The following is a 20,763-nucleotide window of genomic DNA, read 5'->3' as shown; positions in this document are numbered from 1 at the left end:
TTGACCAACTTCGGCTCGATTTCCGGGAACTTGGGGGATATTTCAGAGTCCCGCGGACTCTAAAGTAACTCCTGATGGCCTTGCTCTGGAGTGAAAAAGACACAGCACAACTTTTTGAACGCTCACTTTCGAGCTTCTGGGCGGAAATATCACCCCAGTTCACTTTAAGAATGAAAGAGTACCCGGGACCACCTTACGCGCATCGTGATTTTGACCAAGTTTGGCTCGATTTCCCGGGAAATGCGGGATATTTTCCGGTATCGGGGACTCTAAACTAACTCCTGAATGGCTTGGTTTGGAGTGAAATGGACACAGCAAAACTTTTTGAACGTTCACTTTCGAGCTTCTTGGCCGAAGCATAGCCCTACTTCACTTTAAGACTAAAAGAGTAAGTGAGAGCGCCTTACGCGCATCGTGATTTTGACCAACTTCGGCTCGATTTCCCGGAACTTGGGGGATATTTTTTTAGTCCCGGGGACTCCAAACTAACTCCTGATTGCCTTGGTTTGCATTGAAATGGACATAGGAAAACATTTTGAACGCTCACCTTCGAGCTTCTGGGCCCAAATATAGCCCCACTTCACTTTAAGACTTTAAGAGTAGCCGAGACCGCCTTACGCGCATCGTGATTTTGACCAGCTTAGGCTCGATTTCCCGGAACTTGGGGCATATTTTCAAATCCGGCGGACTCTAAACTAACAGCTGATTGCCTTGCTTTGCAGTGAATTGGACACAGAAAACTTTTTCAACCCTCACTTTCGACCTTCTTTGCCGAAATATAGCCACACTTCACTTTAAGACTGAAAGAGTAGCCGAGACCGCCTTACAGGCATCGTGATTTTGACAAACTTGGCATCGATTTCTAGGAACTTGGGGGGTATTTTCCAGTCCCGAGGACTCTAATCTAACTCCTGATCGCCTTGGTTTGTATTGAAATGGACAGAGGAAAACATTTTGAACACCCACCTTCGAGCTTCTGGGCCGAAATATAGCTCCACTCTACTTTAAGATTCAAAGAGTAGCCGAGTCCGTCTAACGCGCATCGTGAGTTTGACAAACTTTGGCTCGATTTCCCGGAACTTAGGGGATATATTCAAGTCTCGGGGACTCTAAACTATCTCCTGATTGCCTTGGTTCGCAGTGAAATGGACACAGCAACTTTTTTTGAACGCTCACTTTGGACCTTCTGGGCCGAAGTAGAGCCTCACTTCACTTTAAGACTGAACGAATAGCCGAGACGGCCTTACGCGTATCTTCATTTTGACAACCTTTGTCCCCATTTTCCCGCACTTACAGGATATTTGCCAGTTCCTGGGACTCTAAGCTAACTTCTGCTCGCCTTTGTTTGAAGTGAAATTGACACAGGAAGACCTTTTGAACGGTCACTTTCGAGCTTCTGGGCAGAAATATAGCCCCACTTCACTTTAAGACTGAAAGATTAGCCGAGACCGCCTTACGCACATGGTGATTTTGACCAACTTCGGCTAAATTTCCCGGAATTTGGGGGATATTTTCCACTCCCTTGGTCTCTAAACTAATTCCTGATGGCTTTGGTTTGCAGTGAAATTGACACAGAAAAACCTTTTTAAACACTCACTTTAGAGCTTCTGGGCCGAAATATTGCTCCACTTCACTTTAAGACTGAAAGAGTAGCCGAGACTCTCGTTTGCAATGAAATAGACAGAGCAAAACTTTTTAAACCCTCACTTTCAAGCTCTTGGGCAGCAATGTAGCCCCACTTCACTTCAAGACTGAAAGAGTAGCCGAGACCGCCTTACGCACATCGTGATTTTGACCATCTTCGGCTTGATTTCGCGGGACTTGGGGGATATTTTCTAGTCCCGGGGATTCTAAACTAAGTCCGGATAGCCTTGTTTTGCAGTGAAATTAAAACAGCCAAACTTTTTGAAAGCAAAGTTTCGAGCTTCTAGGGCGAAATATAGCCCCACTTCACTTGAAGAGTGAAAGATGAGCCGAGTCCGCGTTACGCGCGTCGTGATTTTGACCAACTTCGGCTCGATTTGCCGGAAATTAGGGAATATTTTCCAGTTCTGTGGACTCTAAACTAATTCCTGATTGCCTTGGTTTGCAGTGAAATGGACACAGCAAGACTTTTTGAACGCATATCTTCGAGCTTCTGGCCTAAAATATAGCCCAACTTCACTTTAAGACTGAAAGAATAGCTGAGACCGCCTTGCGCGCATCGTGATTTTGAGCAACTTCGGCTCGATTTCCCGGAATTTGGGGGATATTTTCCAGTCCCAGAGACTCTAAACTAACTCCTGATCGTCTTGGTTTGCATTGAAATAGAGACAGCGAAACTTTTTGAGCGCTCACTTTCGAGCTTCTGGCCCGAAATATAGCCCACTTTACTTTAAGACTGAAAGAGTAGCCGAAACCGTCTTGCGCGAATCGTGATTTTGACCAACTTCGGGTCGATTTCCCGGAGCTTGGCGGATATATTCGAGTGCCGCGAGCTCTAAATTAACTCCTTATGGCCTTGGTTTTCGGAGAAATGGACAGAGCAAAACTTTTTTAACACTCACCTTCTAGCTTGTGGGCTTAAATAGAAGCCCACTTCACTTTAACCCTGAAATAGTAGCCGAGACCGCCTTACGCGCATCGTGATTTTGACCAAGTTCAGCTCGATTTCCCGGAACTTGGGGGATATTTTCCAGTCCGGGGGACTCTAAACTAACTCCTGACGGCCTTGGTTTGCAGTGAAATGCACAGAGCATAACTTTTTTAACGATCACTTTGCAGCTTCTGGGACGAAATATAGCCCCACTTCACTTTAAGACCGAAAGAGTAGGGGAGACCGCCTTACAGGCATCATGATTTTGACCAACTTCAGCTCGATTTCTCGGAACTTGGGGGATATTTTCCAGTGCCGGGGACTCTAAACTAACTCCTGATTGCCTTGCTTTGCATTGAAACTGACAGAGCAAAACGTTGTGAAGACTCACCTTCGAGCTTCTGGGCCGAAATATAGCCCCACTTCTTTTTAAGGGTAAAAGTAGCGGAGTCTGTCTTACGCAAATCGTGATTTTGACTAACTTCGGCTCGATTTCCCGGAACCTGGGGGATATATTCCAGTCCCGGGAGCACTAAACTAACTCCTGATGGCGTTGGTTTCCAGTGAAATGGACACAGCAAATTTTTTTGAACCCTTACTTTGGAGCTTCTGGGCCGAAATAGAGCCCCACTTTATTTTAACACTAAAAGAGTAGCCGAGACGGCCTTACGCGCTTATTTATTTTGCCAAACTTTGTCTCGATTTTTCGGTACTTACGGGATATTTTCCAGTCCCTGGGACTCTAAACTAACTCTTGATGGCTTTGGTTCGAAGTGAAATTGATACAGGAAATCTTTTTGAACGCTCACTTTCCAGCTTCTGGGGCGAAATATAGCCCCACTTCACTTTAAGACTGAAAGATTAGCTAAGACCGCCTTACGCCCTGGTGATTTTGACAAACTTCGGCTAAATTTCCCAGAATTTGGGGGATATTTTCCACTGCCTGGGTCTCTAAACTAACACCTGATGGCCTTGGTTTGCAGTGAAATTGAGACAGCAAAACTTGTTAAACACTTAGTTTCGAGCTTCTGGGCCGAAATATTGCCCCACTTCACTTTAAGACTGAAAGAGTAGCCGAGACCGCCGTACGCGCGTCGTGATTTTGACCAACTTTGGCTAAATTTTCCGGAACTTGGGGGATATTTTCCATTCCCGGGGACTCTAAAATGGCCCCCGACGTCCTTGGTCTGCAGTAAACTGGACACAGCAAAACTTTTTGAACGCTCACTTTCGAGCTTCTGGACCGAAATATAGCTCCACTTTACTTTAAGATTGAAAGAGTAGCCGAGACCGGGTTACGCGCATCTTAATTTTGACCAACTTCGGCTCGATTTCCCGGAACTTGGGGGATATTTTACAGTCCCGCGGACTCTAAAGTAACTCCTGATGGCCTTGCTTTGGAGTGAAATGGACACAGCAAAACTTTCTGAACGCTCACTTTCAAGCTTCTGGGCCGAAATATTGCCCCAGTTCACTTTAAGAATGAAAGAGTAGCCGAGACCGCCTTACGCTTATCGTGATTGTGACCAATTTTGGCTCGATTTCCCGGGAAATGGGGGATATTTGCCGGTACCGGGGACTGTAAAGTAACTCCTGATTGCCTTGGTTTGCATTGAAATGGAGAGAGCAAAACTTTTTGAACGCTCCCCTTCGAGCTTCTGAGCCGAAATATAGCCCCACTTCACTTTAAGACTTAAAGAGTAGCCGAGACCGTCTTACGCGCATCGTGGTTTTGACCAACTTCGGCTAGATTTCCCGAAACTTCGGGGATATATTCCAGTCCCAAGGACTCTAAAGTAATTCCTGATTGCCTTGGTTTAGAGTGAAATGGACACAGCCAATTTTTTTGAAGGCATACTTTCGAAATTCTGGGGAGAAATATAGCCCCACTTCACTTTAAAACTGAAAGAGTAGCCGAGACCGCCTTAGGCGCATCGTGATTTTGACCAACATCGGCTCGAGTTTCCGGAACTTAAGGGATATTTTTCAGTCCCAGGCACTCTAAACTAACTCACGATGGCCTTGGTTTTCAGTTAAATTGAGAGAGCAAAACTTTTTGAACGCTCACTTTCGAGCTTCTGGACCGAAATATAGCCCTACTTCACTTTAAGACTGAAAGAGTAGCCGAGACCGCCTTACGCGCATCGTGATTTTGACCAACTTCGTCTCGATTTCGCGGAACTTGGGGGATATTTTCGAGTTCCGGGGACTCTAAACTAACTCCTGATGGCTTTGGTTTGCAGTGAAATGGACACAGGATAACTTTTTGAACGCTCACTTTCGAGCTTCTGGGCCGAAGCATAGCCCTACTTCACTTTAAGACTGAAAGAGTAGCTGAGATTGCCTTACGCGCATCGTGATTTTGGGTTACTTCGGCTCGATTTCCCGGAACTTGGGAAATAAATCCCAGTCCCGGGCACTCTAAACTAATTCCTGATGGCCTTGGTTTTCAGTGAAATGGACACAGCCAAACTTTTTGAACGTTCGCTTTCGAGCTTCTGGGCCGAAATATAGCCCCACTTCACTTTAAGACTGAAAGAGTAGCCGAGACCGCCTTACGCGCATGGTAACTTTGTCCAACTTCGGCTTGATTTCTCGGGGTTTGGGGGATATTTTCCCGTCCCGGAGGCTCTAAACTAACACCTGATTGCCTTGGTTTTCAGTGAAATGGACACAGGTAAAAGGAGCTCACGCTAGGTTTCCAGGTTGTAGGCCGAAATCTAGCCCCACTTTATTTTAAGACTGAAAGGGTAGACGAAACCGCCTTAAGCGCATCGAAATATTTAGCCACTATGGCTCGATCTGCCAAAACTTGGGGGATATTTTCCAGTCCCGGGGACTATAAGCTAACTCCTGATAACCTTAGTTTTCAGTAAAATGGTCACAGGTAACAGGAGCGCACGCTCCCTGTCGAGCTTCTAGGTCGAAATAAAGCCCCACTTCATTTTAAGACTGAAAGAGTAAACGAAACTGCCGTACGCTTATCGTAATTTTAAGAAACTATGGCTCAATTTGCCGAAACTTGGAGGATAGTTTCCAGTCTCGAGGACTCTAAACTATCTCCAGATGGACTTAGTTCTTAGTGAAAAGGACACAGGCAAAAGGAGCGCACGCTCGGTGTCAAGCTTGTAGAACCGAAATATGGCCCCACTTCATTTTCAGAGTGAAAGAGTAGCCGAGACCGCCTTACTCGCATCTTGATTTTGAGCATCTTTGTTTCGATTTGCCGGAATTCGGGCAATATTTTCCAGTCCCGAGGACTCTATGCTAACTCATGATGAACTTAGTTTTCAGTGATATGTAGACAGGCAAAAAAGGGGCACGCTCGGTGTCGAGCTTCTCGGCCGAAATATAGCCTCACTTCAATTTAAGACTGAAAGAGTAGCCGAGACCGCCTTACGCGCATGGTGATTTTGAGCAACTTTGGCTCGATCTGCCAGAATTTGGGAAATATTTTCCAGTCCCAAGGACTCTAAACTAACACCTGATGGCCTAAGATGTCAGTGAAATGGACACAGGTAAAATTAGCGCACGCCCGGTCTCGAGCTTCTAGGTCGAAATATAGCCCCCCTTAATTTTAAGACTGAAACAGTAGCCGAGACCGCCTTACGCGCATCCCGGGGACACTAAACCAACTCCCGATGACCTTGGTTTGCAATTTAATGAACTCAGCAAAAGATTCTGGACGCTCACCTTCGAGTTTCAGGGCCGAAATATAGCCCTACTTAAATTTAAGACTGAAAGAATAGCCGAGAGCCCGTTACGCGCATGGTGATTTTGATCAACTTCGGCGCGATTTCCTGGAGCTTGGAGAATATTTTCCACTCCCGGGGACTCTAAACTAACTCCTGACGGCCTTGGTTTCCAGTGAAAGGGACAGAGCAAAACTTTTTGAACGCGTACTTTCGAGCTTCTCTGCCGTACTATAGTCCAACTTCACTTTAAGACTGAAAGACTAACCGAGAGCGCCTTACGCGCATCGTGACTTTGACCAACTTCGGCTCGATCTGGCGGAACTTGGGAAATATTTTCTAGTCCCAAGGGCTCTAAACTAACTCCTGATGGCCTTGCTTTGCAGTGAAATGGGCACAGCAAAACTTTTCGAATGCGCACTTTCGAGCCTCTGGGCCGAAATATAGCGCAAGTTCACTTTGGGACTGAAAGAGTAGCCGGGACCGCCTTGCGCGCATCGTGATTTTGACCAACTTGGGCTCGATTTCCCGGAACTGGGGCGATATTTTCTACTTCCGCGTACTCTAAACTAACGCCTGATGGCCTTGGTTTGCAGTGAAATGGACACAGCAAAACTTTTTGAACGCTCACTTTCGAGCTTGTGGGCCGAAATAAAGCCACACTTCACTTTAAGAGTGAAAGGGTAACCGAGACCGCGTTACGCGCATCGTGATTTTGATCAACTTCTGCTCGATTTCCCGGAACTTGGGGAATATTTTGCAGTCCCGGGGACTCTAAACTAACTCCTGATGGCCATGGTTTGCAGTGAAATTTACACAGCACAAGTTTTTGAACGCACACTTTCGAGGTTCTGGACCGAAATAGAGCCCCACATCACTTGAAGACTGAAAGAGTAGCCGAGACCGACTTACGCGCATACTGATTTTGAGCAACTTCAGCTCGATTTGCCGGAACTTAGGTGATTTATTCCAGTTCTGAGGACTCTAAACTAATTCCTGATTGCCTTGGTTTGCAGTAAAATGGAAACAGCAAAACTTTTTGAACGCTCAATTTCGAGCTTCTGGGCCAAAATATAGCCCCACTTTACTTTAACACTAAAAGGGTAGCCGAGACCGCCTTACGCGCATGGTGATTTTGACAAACTTCGGGTTGATTTCCCGGAAATTGGGGGATATTTTCCAGTTCCGGGGACTCTAAACTAACTCCTGCTTGTCTTGGTTTGGAGTGAAATGGAAACAGCAAAACTTTTGGAACGCTGACTTTCCAGCTTCCGGGCCCAAAAGTTTAGCCCCACTTCATTTTACGAATGAAAGAGTAGCCGAGGCCGCCTTACGCGCATCGTAATTTTGACTAACTTAAGCTCGATTTTCGGAAACTTGGGGGATATTTTCCAGTCCCGGGGACTCTAAACTAACTCCTGATGGCCTTGCGTTGCAGTGAAATGGACACAGGAAATCTTTTTTAACGCTCTTTTGCGAGCTTCTGGGCCAAAACAAAGCCACACTTCACTTTAAGACTGAAAGAGTAGCCGAGACCGCCTTATGCGAATCGTGATTTTGACAAACTACGCCTCGATTTCCCGGAACTTGGGGGATATTTTCCAGACCCGGGAACTTTAAACTAACTCCTGATTGCCTTGGTTTGCAGTAAAATGGAAACGGCAAAACTTTTTCAACGCTCACTTTAAAGCTTCTGGGCCAACACATAGCCCCACTTCACTTTAAGACTTAAAGAGTAGCCGAGACCGACTTACGCGCATCGTGATTTTGACGAAGTTCGGCTCCATTTCCCGGAACTGGGGGGATATTTTCCAGTCCCGGGGACTCTAAACTAACTCCTGATTGCCTTGGTTGGCCGAGCAATGGACACAGGAAAACTTTTTGAACGCTCACTTTCGAGCTGCTGGGTCGAAATATAGCCACACTTCACTTTAAAACTGAAAGAGTAGCCGAGACCGCCTTGCGCGCAACGTGACTTTGACCAACTTCCGCTTGATTTCCCGGAACTTGGGGGATATTTTACAGTCCCGGGGACTCTAACGTATTTCCTCTTGGCCTTGGTTTGCAGTGAAATGGACACAGGAAAACTTTTTGAACGCTCACTTTCGAGCCTTTGGGCCGAAATATAGCCCATTTCATTTTAAGGCTGAAAGAGTAGACGAGACCGCCTTACGCGCATCGTGATTTTGAGCCTCTATGGCTCGATTTCCCGGAACTTGGGGGATAGTTTCCAGCTTTGGGAGCTCTAAACTAACTCCTGATTGCCTTAGTTTTTAGTGAAATGGACACAGATTAAATTAGCGCACGCTCGGTGCCGAGCATCTAGGTCGAAATATAGCCCCACTTCATTTTAAGACTGAAAAAATAGACGAAACGGCCTTACGCGCATCGTGATTTTGAGCAACTTTGGCTCAATTTGCCGGAACTTGTGGGATATTTTTCAGTCTCAGGGACTGTAAACTAACTCCCGATCGCCTTGGTTTGCATTGAAATGGACAGAGCAAAACATTTTAAACGCTCACCTTCAAGCTTCTGAGCCGAATATAGCCCCACTTCACTTTAAGCCTGAAAGAGTAGCCAAGACCGTGTTACGCGCATCGTGATTTTGACCAACTTTGGCTTGATTTTCCGGAACTTGGGGGATATTTTCCAGTCCTGGGGACTCTAAACTAACTCCTGATGGCCTTGCTTTTTAGTGAAATGGACACAGGAAAACTTTTTGAACGCTCACTTTGGACCTTCTGGGCCGAAATATAACCCCACTTAACTTTAAGACTTAAAGAGTTGCCGAGATCGCTTTACGCGCATCGTGATTTTGACCATCCTCGGCTTGATTTCCCGGGACTATGGGGATATTTTCTAGTCCCGGGGACTATAAACTAAGTCCTGATGACCTTGTTTTGCAGTGAAATTGAAACAGCAAAAGTTTTTGAAAGCAGTGTTTCGAGCTTCTGGGCCGAAATATAGGCCCACTTCACTTGAGGAGTGAAAGATGAGCCGAGTCAGCCTTACGCGCATCGTGATTTTGACCAACTTCGGCTCGATTGGCCAGAACTTAGGGAATATTTTCCAGTTCTGTGGACTCTAAACTAATTCCTGATGGCCTTGGTTTGCAATGAAATGGACACAGCAAAACTTTTTGAACGCTCATCTTCGAGCTTCTGCGCCAAAATATAGCCCAACTTCACATTAAGACTGAAAGAATAGCCGAGACCGCCTTACAGACATCGTGATTTTGACCAAGTTCAGTTCGATTTCCCGGTACTTGGGGGATATTTTCCAGTCCGGGGGACTTTAAAATAACTCCTGATGGCCTTTTTTGCAGTTAAATGCACGAAGCGTAACTTTTTAAACGGTCACTTTCAAGCTTCTGGGCTGAAATATAGGCCCACTTCACTTTAAGACTGCAACAATAGCCGACCCGCGTTTCGCGCATCGTGATTTTGACCAACTTCGGATCGATATCCCGGAACTTGGGGGATATTTTCCAGTCCTGGGGACCCTAAACTAACTCCTGATCACCTTGGTTTGAAGTGAACTTGACAAGGGAAAACTTTTTGAACGCTCACTTTCGAGCTTCTGGGGCGAAATATAGCCCCACTTCACTTTAAGACTGAAAGATTGGCCAAGACCGTCTTACGCCCATGGTGATTTTGACAAACTTAGGCTAAATTTCCCGGAATTTGGGGGATATTTTCCACTCCCTGGGTCTCTATACTTACTCCTGATGGCCTTGGTTTCCAGTGAAATTGACACAGGAAAACTTTTTAAACACTCAGTTTCGAGCTTCTGGGCCGAAATATTGCCCTACTTCACTTTAAGACTGAAAGAGTAGCCGAGACCGCCGTACGCGCGTCGTGATTTTGACCAACTTCGGCTAAATTTCCCGGAACTTGGGGGATATTTTCCATTCCCGGGGACTCTAAACTGACCCCCGACGTCCTTGGTCTGCAGTAAACTGGACACAGCAAGGCTTTTTGAACGCTCATTTTCGAGCTTCTGGGACGAGATTTAGCCCCACTTTACTTTAAGACTAAAAGAGTAGCCGATTCCGCCTTACGCGCATCGTGATTTTGACCAACTTCGGCTCGGTTTCCCGGAACTGGGGGCGTACTTTTTAGTCCCGCGGACTCTAAAGTAACTCCTGATGGCCTTGGTTCGCATTGAAATGGACACAGCAAAACTTTTTGAACGTTCACTTTCGAGCTTCTTGGCCCAAATCTAGCCCCACTTCACTTAAAGACTGAAAGAGTAAGCGAGAGCGCCTTACGCGCATCGTGATTTTGACCAACTTCGGCTCGATATCCCGCAACTTGGGGTATATTTTTTTAGTCCCGGGGACTCTAAACTAACTCCTGATTGCCTTGGTTTGCATTGAAATGGACATAGGAAAACATTTTGAACGCTCACCTTCGAGCTTCTGGGCCCAAATATAGCCCCACTTCACTTTCAGACTGTAAGAGTAGCCGAGAACGCCTTACGCGCATCGTGATTTTGGCCAGCTTAGGCTCGATTTCCCGGAACTTGGGGCATATTTTCAAATCCGGCGGACTCTAAACTAACACCCGATTTTCTTGCTTTGCAGTGAATTGGACACAGCATAACTTTTTCAACGCTCACTTTCGACCTTTTTTGCCGAAATATAGCCACACTTCACTTTAAGACTGAAAGAGTAGCCGAGACCGCCTTACGCGCATCGTGATTTTGACCAACTTCGGATCGATTTCTAGGAACTTGGGGGGTATTTTCCAGTCCCGAGGACTCTAAACTAACCCCTGATCGCCTTGGTTTGTATTGAAATGGACAGAGGAAAACATTTTGAACGCTCACCTTCGAGCTTCTGGGCCGAAATATAGCCCCACTCTACTTTAAGATTGAAAGAGTAGCCGAGTCCGTCTTACGCGCATCGTGAGTTTGACAAACTTTGGCTCGATTTCCCGGAACTTAGGGGATATATTCAAGTCTCGGGGACTCTAAACTATCTCCTGATTGCCTTGGTTTGCAGTGAAATGGACACAGCAACTTTTTTTGAACGCTCACTTTGGACCTTCTGGGCCGAGGTAGAGCCTCACTTCACTTTAAGACTGAACGAATAGCCGAGACGGCCTTACGCGTATCTTCATTTTGACAACCTTTGTCCCCATTTTCCCGCACTTACAGGATACTTTCCAGTCCCTGGGACTCTAAGCTAACTTCTGCTCGCCTTTGTTTGCAGTGAAATTGACACAGGAAGACCTTTTGAACGGTCACTTTCGAGCTTCTGGGCAGAAATATAGCCCCACTTCACTTTAAGACTGAAAGATTAGCCGAGACCGCCTTACGCATATGGTGATTTTGACCAACTTCGGCTAAATTTCCCGGAATTTGGGGGATATTTTCCACTCCCTGGGTCTCTAAACTAATTCCTGATGGCTTTGGTTTGCAGTGAAATTGACACAGCAAAACCTTTTTAAACACTCACTTTAGAGCTTCTGGGCCGAAATATTGCCCCACTTCACTTTAAGACTGAAAGAGTAGCCGAGACCGCTTTACGGGCATGGTGATTTTAACCAACCTCGGCTCGATTGCCAGGAAGTTGAGGGATATTTTCTACTCCCTGGGTCTCTAAACTAATTCCTGATGGCTTTGGTTTGCAGTGAAATTGACACAGCAAAACCTTTTTAAACACTCACTTTAGAGCATCTGGGCCGAAATATTGCCCCACTTCACTTTAAGACTGAAAGAGTAGCCGAGACCGCCTTACGGGCATGGTGATTTTAACCAACCTCGGCTCGATTGCCAGGAAGTTGGGGGATATTTTCTACTCCTGGAAACTCTAATTTAACTCCTGATGGCCTTCGTTTGCAGTAAAATAGACGGAGCTAAACTTTTTAAACGCTCACTTTCAAGCTCTTGGGCAGCAATGTAGCCCCACTTCACTTCAAGACTGAAAGAGTAGCCGAGACCGCCTTACGCGCATCGTGATTTTGATCAACTTCGGCTCGATTTTCCGGAAATTGGGGGATATTTTCCAGTGCCGGAACCTCTAAACTAAACCCTGGTGTCTTTATTTTTTGCTGAAATGGACACAGGTTAAAGAAGCGCAAGCTAGGTGTCGAGCTTCTAGGCCGAAATATAGCCCCACTTCATTTTAAGACTAAAAGACTAGCCGAGACCGCCTTACGCGAATGATGATTTTTGAGCATCTTTGGCTGGATTTGCGGGGACTAGGGGATATTTTTCAGTCCCGGGGACTCTAAACTAACTCCTGATTGCCGTATTATTAAGTGAAAAGGACAGAGGTAAACGAAGCGGACGCTAGGTGTGGAGCTTCTAGGCCGAAATATAGCCCCACTTTAATTTAAAACGGTAAGAGTAGCAAAAACTCTTACGCACATCGTGATTTTCAGCAACTTTGGTTGATTTGCCGGATTTTGGTTGATATTTTACAGTCCCGGGGACTCTAAACTAACTTCTGATGGCCTTAATTTTTACTAAAATGGACACAGATAAAAGGAGCGCTCGCTCGGTGTCGAGCTTCTAGGCCGAAATATAGTCCCACTTCACTTTAAGACGGAAAGAGTAGCAAAGAACGCCTTCCGCGCATCGTGATTTTCACCAAGTTCGGCTCAATTTCCCGCAACTTCGAGGATATTTTCCAGTCCCGGGATTTCTAAACTAACTCCTCATTGTCGTGGTTTGCAGTGACGTGGACCTAGCAGAACTTTTTAAACGCTCACTTGTGAGTTTCTGGAACAAAATATAGCCCAACTTTACTTTAAGACTGATAGAGTAGCCGAGACCGGCTTACGCGTATGGTGATTTTGACCAAATTTGGCTCGATTTCCCGGAACTTGGGGGATATATTCCAGTCCCAGGGACTCTAAACTAACTCCTGATGGCCTGGGTTTGCAGTGAAATGGACACAGGAAAACTTTTTGAACGCTTCCTTTCGAGCTTCCGGGCCGAAACATAGCCCCACTTCACTTTAAGACTTAAAGAGTAGCCGACACCGCCTTACGCGCATCGTGATTTTGACCATCTTCGGCTTGATTTCGCGGGACTTGGGGGATATTTTCTAGTCCCGGGGATTCTAAAGGAAGTCCGGATGGCCTTGTTTTGCAGTGAAATTGAAACAGCCAAACTTTTTGAAAGAAAAGTTTCGAGCTTCTGGGCCAAAATATAGCCCCACTTCACTTGAAGAGTGAAAGATGAGCCGAGTCCGCCTTAGGCGCATCGGGATTTTGACCAACTTCGGCTCGATTTGCCGGAAATTAGGGAATATTTTCCAGTTCTGTGGACTCTAAACTAATTCCTGATTGCCTTGGTTTGCAGTGAAATGGACACAGCAAAACTTTTTGAACGCTTATCTTCGAGCTTCTGGCCTAAAATATTGCCCAACTTCACTTTAAGACTGCAACAACATCTGAGACCGCCTTGCGCGCATCGTGATTTTGAGCAACTTCGGCTCGATTTCCCGGAATTTGGGGGATATTTTCCAGTCCCGGGGACTCTAAACTAACTCCTGATCGTCTTGGTTTGCAGTGAAATTGACTCAGCAAAACTTGTTAAACACTCAGTTTCGAGCTTCTGGGCCGAAATATAGCCCCACTTCACTTTAACACTGAAAGAGTAGCCGAGACCGCCTTACGCGCATGGTAAATATGTCCAACTTCGGCTTGATTTCTCGGGTGTTTGGGGGATATTTTCCGGTCCCGGAAGCTCTAAACTAACTCCTGATTGCGTTGGTTTTCAGTGAAATGGACACAGGTAAAAGGAGCGCACGGTAGGTTCCAGGTTGTAGGCCGAAATCTAGCCCCACTTTATTTTAAGACTGAAAGGGTAGACGAAACCGCCGTAAGCGCATCGAAATTTTTAGGCACTATGGCTCGATCTGCCAAAACTTGGGGGATATTTTCCAGTCCCGGGGACTCTAAGCTAGCTCCTGATAACGTTAGTTTTCAGTAAAATGGTCACAGGTAACAGGAGCGCACGCTCCCTGTCGAGCTTCTAGGTCGAAATAAAGCCCCACTTCATTTTAAGACTGAAAGAGTAAACGAAACTGCCGTACGCTTATCGTAATTTTAAGAAACTATGGCTCAATTTGCCGAAACATGGAGGATAGTTTCCAGTCTCGAGGACTCTAAACTATCTCCAGATGGACTTAGTTCTTAGTGAAAAGGACACAGGCAAAAGGAGCGCACGCTCGGTGTCAAGCTTGTAGAACCGAAATATGGCCCCACTTCATTTTCAGAGTGAAAGAGTAGCCGAGACCGCCTTACTCGCATCTTGATTTTGAGCATCTTTGGCTCAATTTGCCGGAATTCGGGCAATATTTTCCAGTCCCGAGGACTCTATGCTAACTCATGATGAACTTAGTTTTCAGTGATATGTAGACAGGCAAAAGGAGCGCACGCTTGGTGTCGAGCTTCTCGGCCGAAATATAGCCCCACTTCATTTTAAGACTGAAAGAGTAGCCGAGACCGCCTTACGCGCATGGTGATTTTGAGCAACTTTGGCTCGATCTGCCAGAATTTGGGAAATATTTTCCAGTCCCAAGGACTCTAAACTATTACCTGATGGCCTAAGATGTCAGTGAAATGGACACAGGTAAAATTAGCGCACGCCCGGTCTCGAGCTTCTAGGTCGAAATATAGCCCCCCTTAATTTTAAGACTGAAAGAGTAGCCGAGACCGCCTTACGCGCATCGTGATTTTGGGCCACTTTTGCTCGATTTCCCGGAAGTTGGCGAATAATTTAAAGTCCCGGGGACGCTAAACTAACTCCCGATGACCTTGGTTTCCAATTTAATGAACACAGCAAAAGATTCTGGACGCTCACCTTCGAGCTTCAGGGCCGAAATATAGCCCTACTTAAATTTAAGACTGAAAGAATAGCCGAGAGCCCGTTACGCGCATGGTGATTTTGATCAACTTCGGCGCGATATCCTGGAACTTGGAGAATATTTTCCACTCCCGGGGACTCTAAACTAACTCCTGATGGCTTTGGTTTCCAGTGAAAGGGACAGAGCAAAACTTTTTGAACGCGCACTTTCGAGCTTCTTGGCCGAACTATAGCCCAACTTCACTTTAAGACTGAAAGACTAACCGAGACCGCCTTACGCGCATCGTGATTGTGGGCCACTTTTGCTCGATTTCCCGGAAGTTGGCGAATAATTTAAAGTCCCGGGGACGATAAACTAACTCCCGATGACCTTGGTTTCCAATTTAATGAACACAGCAAAACATTCTGAACGCTCACCTTCGAGCTTCAGGGCCGAAATATAGCCCTACTTAAATTTAAGACTGAAAGAATAGCCGAGAGCCCGTTACGCGCATGGTAATTTTGATCAACTTCGGTGCGATTTCCTGGAGCTTGGAGAGTATTTTCCACTCCCGGGGACTCTAAACTAACTCCTGACGGCCTTGGTTTCCAGTGAAAGGGACAGAGCAAAACTTTTTGAACGCGCACTTTCGAGCTTCTTGGCCGAACTATAGCCCAACTTCACTTTAAGACTGAAAGACTAACCGAGAGCGCCTTACGCGCATCGTGACTTTGACCAACTTCGGCTCGATCTGGCGGAACTTGGGAAATATTTTCTAGTCCCAAGGGCTCTAAACTAACTCCTGATGGCCTTGCCTTGCAGTGAAATGGACACAGCAAAACTTTTCGAATGCGCACTTTCGAGCCTCTGGGCCGAAATATAGCGCAACTTCACTTTAAGACTGAAAGAGTAGCCGGGACCGCCTTGCGCGCATCGTGATTTTGACCAACTAGGGCTCGATTTCCCGGAACTGGGGCGATATTTTCTACTTCCGCGTACTCTAACCTAACGCCTGATGGCCTTGGTTTGCAGTGAAATGGACACAGCAAAACTTTTTGAACGCTCACTTTCGAGCTTGTGGGCCGAAATAAAGCCACACTTCACTTTAAGAGTGAAAGGGTAACCGAGACCGCGTTACGCGCATCGTGATTTTGACCAAGTTCAGCTCTATTTCCCGGAACTTGGGAAATATTTTCCAGCCCCGGGGACTCTAAACTAACTCCTGATAGCCATGGTTTGCAGTGAAATTTACACAGCACAAGTTTTTGAACGCACACTTTCGAGGTTCTGGACCGAAATAGAGCCCCACTTCACTTGAAGACTGAAAGAGTAGCGGAGACCGACTTACGCGCATCCTGACTTTGAGCAACTTCGGCTTGATTTTCCGGAACTTAGGGGATATATCCCAGTTTTGAGAACTCTAAACTAATTCCTGATGGTTTTGGTTTGCAGTAAAATGGACACAGCAAAACTTTCTGAACGCTCAATTTCGAGTTTCTTGGCCAAAATATAGCCCCACTTTACTTTAACACTAAAAGGGTAGCCGAGACCGCCTTACGCGCATGGTGATTTGGAGAAACTTCGGGTTGATTTCCCGGAAATTGGGGGATATTTTCCAGTCCCGGGGACTCTAAACTAACTCCTGCTTGTCTTGGTTTGGAGTGAAATGGAAACAGCAAAACTTTTTGAACGGTGACTTTCCAGCTTCTGGGCCCAAAAGTTTAGCCCCACTTCATTTTAAGATTGAAAGAGTAGCCGAGGCCGCCTTACGCGCATCGTAATTTTGACTAACTTAAGCTCGATTTTCGGAAACTTGGGGGATATTTTCCAGTCCCGGGGACTCTAAACTAACTCCTGATGGCCTTGCGTTGCAGTGAAATGGACACAGGAAATCTTTTTTAACGCTCTTTTGCGAGCTTCTGGGCCAAAACAAAGCCACACTTCACTTTAAGACTGAAAGAGTAGCCGAGACCGCCTTATGCGAATCGTGATTTTGACAAACTACGCCTCGATTTCCCGGAACTTGGGGGATATTTTCCAGACCCGGGAACTTTAAACTAACTCCTGATTGCCTTGGTTTGCAGTAAAATGGAAACGGCAAAACTTTTTCAACGCTCACTTTAAAGCTTCTGGGCCAACACATAGCCCCACTTCACTTTAAGACTTAAAGAGTAGCCGAGACCGTCTTAAGCGCATCGTGATTTTGACGAAGTTCGGCTCCATTTCCCGGAACTGGGGGGATATTTTCCAGTCCCGGGGACTCTAAACTAACTCCTGATTGCCTTGGTTGGCCGTGCAATGGACACAGGAAAACTTTTTGAACGCTCACTTTCGAGCTGCTGGGTCGAAATATAGCCCCACTTCACTTTAAAACTGAAAGAGTAGCCGAGACTGCGTTGCGCGCAACGTGACTTTGACCAAATTCCGCTTGATTTCCCGGAACTTGGGGGATATTTTACAGTCCCGGGGACTCTAACGTATTTCCTCTTGGCCTTGGTTTGCAGTGAAATGGACACAGGAAAACTTTTTGAACGCTCACTTTCGAGCCTTTGGGCCGAAATATAGCCCATTTCATTTTAAGGCTGAAAGAGTAGACGAGACCGCCTTACGCGCATCGTGATTTTGAGCCTCCATAGCTCGATTTCCCGGAACTTGGGGGATAGTTTCCAGCTTTGGGAGCTCTAAACTAACTCCTGATTGCCTTAGTTTTTAGTGAAATCGACACAGATTAAATTAGCGCACGCTCGGTGCCGAGCTTCTAGGTCGAAATATAGCCCCACTTCATTTTAAAACTGAAAAAATAGACGAAACGGCCTTACGCGCATCGTGATTTTGAGCAACTTTGGCTCAATTTGCCGGAACTTGTGGGATATTTTTTAGTCTCAGGGACTGTAAACTAACTCCCGATCGCCTTGGTTTGCATTGAAATGGACAGAGCAAAACATTTTAAACGCTCACCTTCAAGCTTCTGAGCCGAATATAGCCCCACTTCACTTTAAGCCTGAAAGAGTAGCCGAGACCGTCTAACGCGCATCGCGATTTTCAGCAACTTTGGCTTGATTTTCCGGAACTTGGGGGATATTTTCCAGTCCCGGGGACTCTAAACTAACTCCTGATGGTCTTGCTTTGCAGTGAAATGGACACAGCAAAACTTTTTGAACGCTCACTTTGGACCTTCTGGGCCGAAATATAACCCCACTTCACGTTAAGACTTAAAGAGTTGCCGAGACCGCTTTACGCGCATCGTGATTTTGACCATCTTCGTCTTGATTTCCCGGGACTTGGGGATATTTTCTAGTCCCGGGGACTATAAGCTAAGTCCTGATGACCTTGTTTTGCAGTGAAATTGAAACAGCAAAAGTTTTTGAAAGCAGAGTTTCGAGCATCTGGGTCGAAATAAAGCGCCACTTCACTTGAGGAGTGAAAGATGAGCCGAGTCTGCATTACGCGCATCGGGATTTTGACCAACTTCGGCTCGATTTGCCGGAACTTAGGGAATATTTTCCAGTTCTGTGGACTCTAAACTAAGTCATGATGGCCTTGGTTTGCAATGATATGGACACAGCAAAACTTTTTGAACGCTCATCTTCGAGCTTCTGCGCCAAAATATAGCCCCACTTCACGTGAAGACTGAAAGAATAGCCGAGACCGCTTTAAAGACATCGTGATTTTGACCAAGTTCAACTCGATATCCCGGAACTTGGGGGATATTTTCCAGTCCTGGGGACCCTAAACTAACTCCTGATCACCTTGGTTTGAAGTGAACTTGACAAGGGAAAACTTTTTGAACGCTCACTTTCGAGCTTCTGGGGCGAAATATAGCCCCACTTCACTTTAAGGTATTCCTGGAGGCTAAAGTGACATTTTTGTTTTGCCAAAATTTTTTTGTCCGCTGGAAGATAATTTTAAAACACAAACGTATGCTAAGTTTTAGGTCGGAAAAACCAAACCCGTCTGAGATATTGGCATGCGAAGTTTCGTTTCTATGTAGGTTTTCGCGGTAAAAATACGAAAAAATGTCCTGCTGTGGTCTCCCAAAGGATGGTCTTGTTGACAGCTCAACGCAATAAAACCTGGTAATTCGAAATGTGACAGCCTCTTTGATCGTGATGGCAGCCGAGGAAGCAGTAAATGCGCTCGACCGTACTTTCAGAGAGAACGGGTAAATAAATCGCTTCGTGTACTGAATTTGTTAATGCTTGACGTCGTGGCCACAAACAGTCCTTCTGGGATACGGATGCTAAAAGATAAAAGCAATTGTAAGTAACAGCGCTTTGGCAGAGTCATTGTAATTACAGTAAACAAAAGCGCACTGGAAAATCATCGGTCAAGGTTAGCTAATGTTTTCACATAAAATTTGTAGCTACACAAGCTAACAAAACATGAATCAAAAATTTCACTGGGAAGCACCAAGGGGAAGTGAAATAAACGTATGTTATGGACGCTTATGTAATGAGAATGTATTCATTGCTCACAGATCACATATCATAGAAACGTGAGAAAATCTCAATGCTAGACAAGACAACTAATCGAGCCATCAATCTTCAATGAAAAAAGTTATGAAATTGAGACGGTTTGTTGTAAGCTACAAATCAAGATACAAGCAGGAGTCTCACCATTCCCTATTGCTTTCCTCACGAAGTTCCTTTAGCGGTGGTTCGTAGTCAGAGTCATCGTGGGGAGAATCGGTCGTTGATTTCTGCTCTTGTTTGGCGTTGACAATGGTTTTAGTTGTTTGAAAGGTCTCCAAGACCCCTTCATCTCTCAGTTGCCGTTCTACATCTTTCGCACTTTTTAGTGTCTTTCCACCAGGGTTTGTGTAGCGTAGGTAGACCTTAACTCCCGAGGACGACTCCCTCTCCTCCTGTTTTATCGTCCAGCCAGCTTCCCTCAACTTATCAAAATCTAGCGCAATTCTTGATTGTGTTCCAGAACCACGAATCGCATTACCCTTCACCGCCTTCGCCGCTTTCTCGCTAGTTTCTCTCTGTCGCTTTTTCGGCGGCATCACTCCGACTACTTCTTTTTTTCTTTCGTTTTTTTTTCGCTATATTCTCTCGCGCGTCCTATCTTTCGCTCGCTTCGAATGTCAACTGAAAGAGTAGCCGAGACCGCGTACGCGCGTCGTGATTTTGACCAACTTCGGCTAAATTTCCCGGAACTTGGGGGATATTTTCCATTCCCGGGGACTCTAAACTGACCCCCGACGTCCTTGGTCTGCAGTAAACTGGACACAGCAAGGCTTTTTGAACGCTCATTTTCGAGCTTCTGGGACGAGATATAGCCCCACTTTACTTTAAGACTAAAAGAGTAGCCGAGCCCGCCTTACGCGCATCGTGATTATGACAAACTTCGGGTAGATTTCCCGGAAATTGGGGGATATTTTCCAGTCCCGGGGACTCTAAACTAACTCCTGCTTGTCTTGGTTTGGAGTGAAATGGAAACAGCAAAACTTTTTGAACGCTGACTTTCCAGCTTCTGGGCCCAAAAGTTTAGCCCCACTTCATTTTAAGATTGAAAGAGTAGCCCTAACTTCGGCTCGGTTTCCCGGAACTTGGGGAATATTTTTTAGTCCCGCGGACTCTAAAGTAACTCCTGATGGCCTTGGTTCGCATTGAAATGGACACAACAAAACTTTTTGAACGTTCACTTTCGAGCTTATTGGCCCAAATATAGCCCCACTTCACTTTAAG

General features: G+C 45.8%; 1 protein-coding gene across 1 annotated transcript; it reads right to left on the bottom strand.

The window, feature by feature from the left end:
- Positions 1 to 19,022: 19,022 nt before the first annotated feature.
- LOC149109952 (uncharacterized) lies at positions 19,023 to 20,160 on the bottom strand. Its single transcript, XM_089292705.1, has 2 exons — positions 19,687 to 20,160; positions 19,023 to 19,310 (listed from the first exon to the last, which is right to left on the bottom strand). Exons 1-2 carry the CDS (start codon positions 20,076 to 20,078, stop codon positions 19,220 to 19,222), a joined length of 483 nt encoding a protein of 160 aa, XP_089148831.1. The 5' UTR covers positions 20,079 to 20,160; the 3' UTR covers positions 19,023 to 19,219.
- Positions 20,161 to 20,763: the final 603 nt, after the last annotated feature.

This window comes from Orbicella faveolata, unplaced genomic scaffold (genome assembly GCF_042242905.1).
Source record: "Orbicella faveolata isolate gen_17 unplaced genomic scaffold, um_ofav_v1 contig_24, whole genome shotgun sequence".
Taxonomy (NCBI): Eukaryota; Metazoa; Cnidaria; class Anthozoa; order Scleractinia; family Merulinidae; genus Orbicella; species Orbicella faveolata.
The sequence above is the reverse complement of the archived record's forward strand: the minus strand, read 5'-3'. Positions and strand labels throughout refer to the sequence as shown.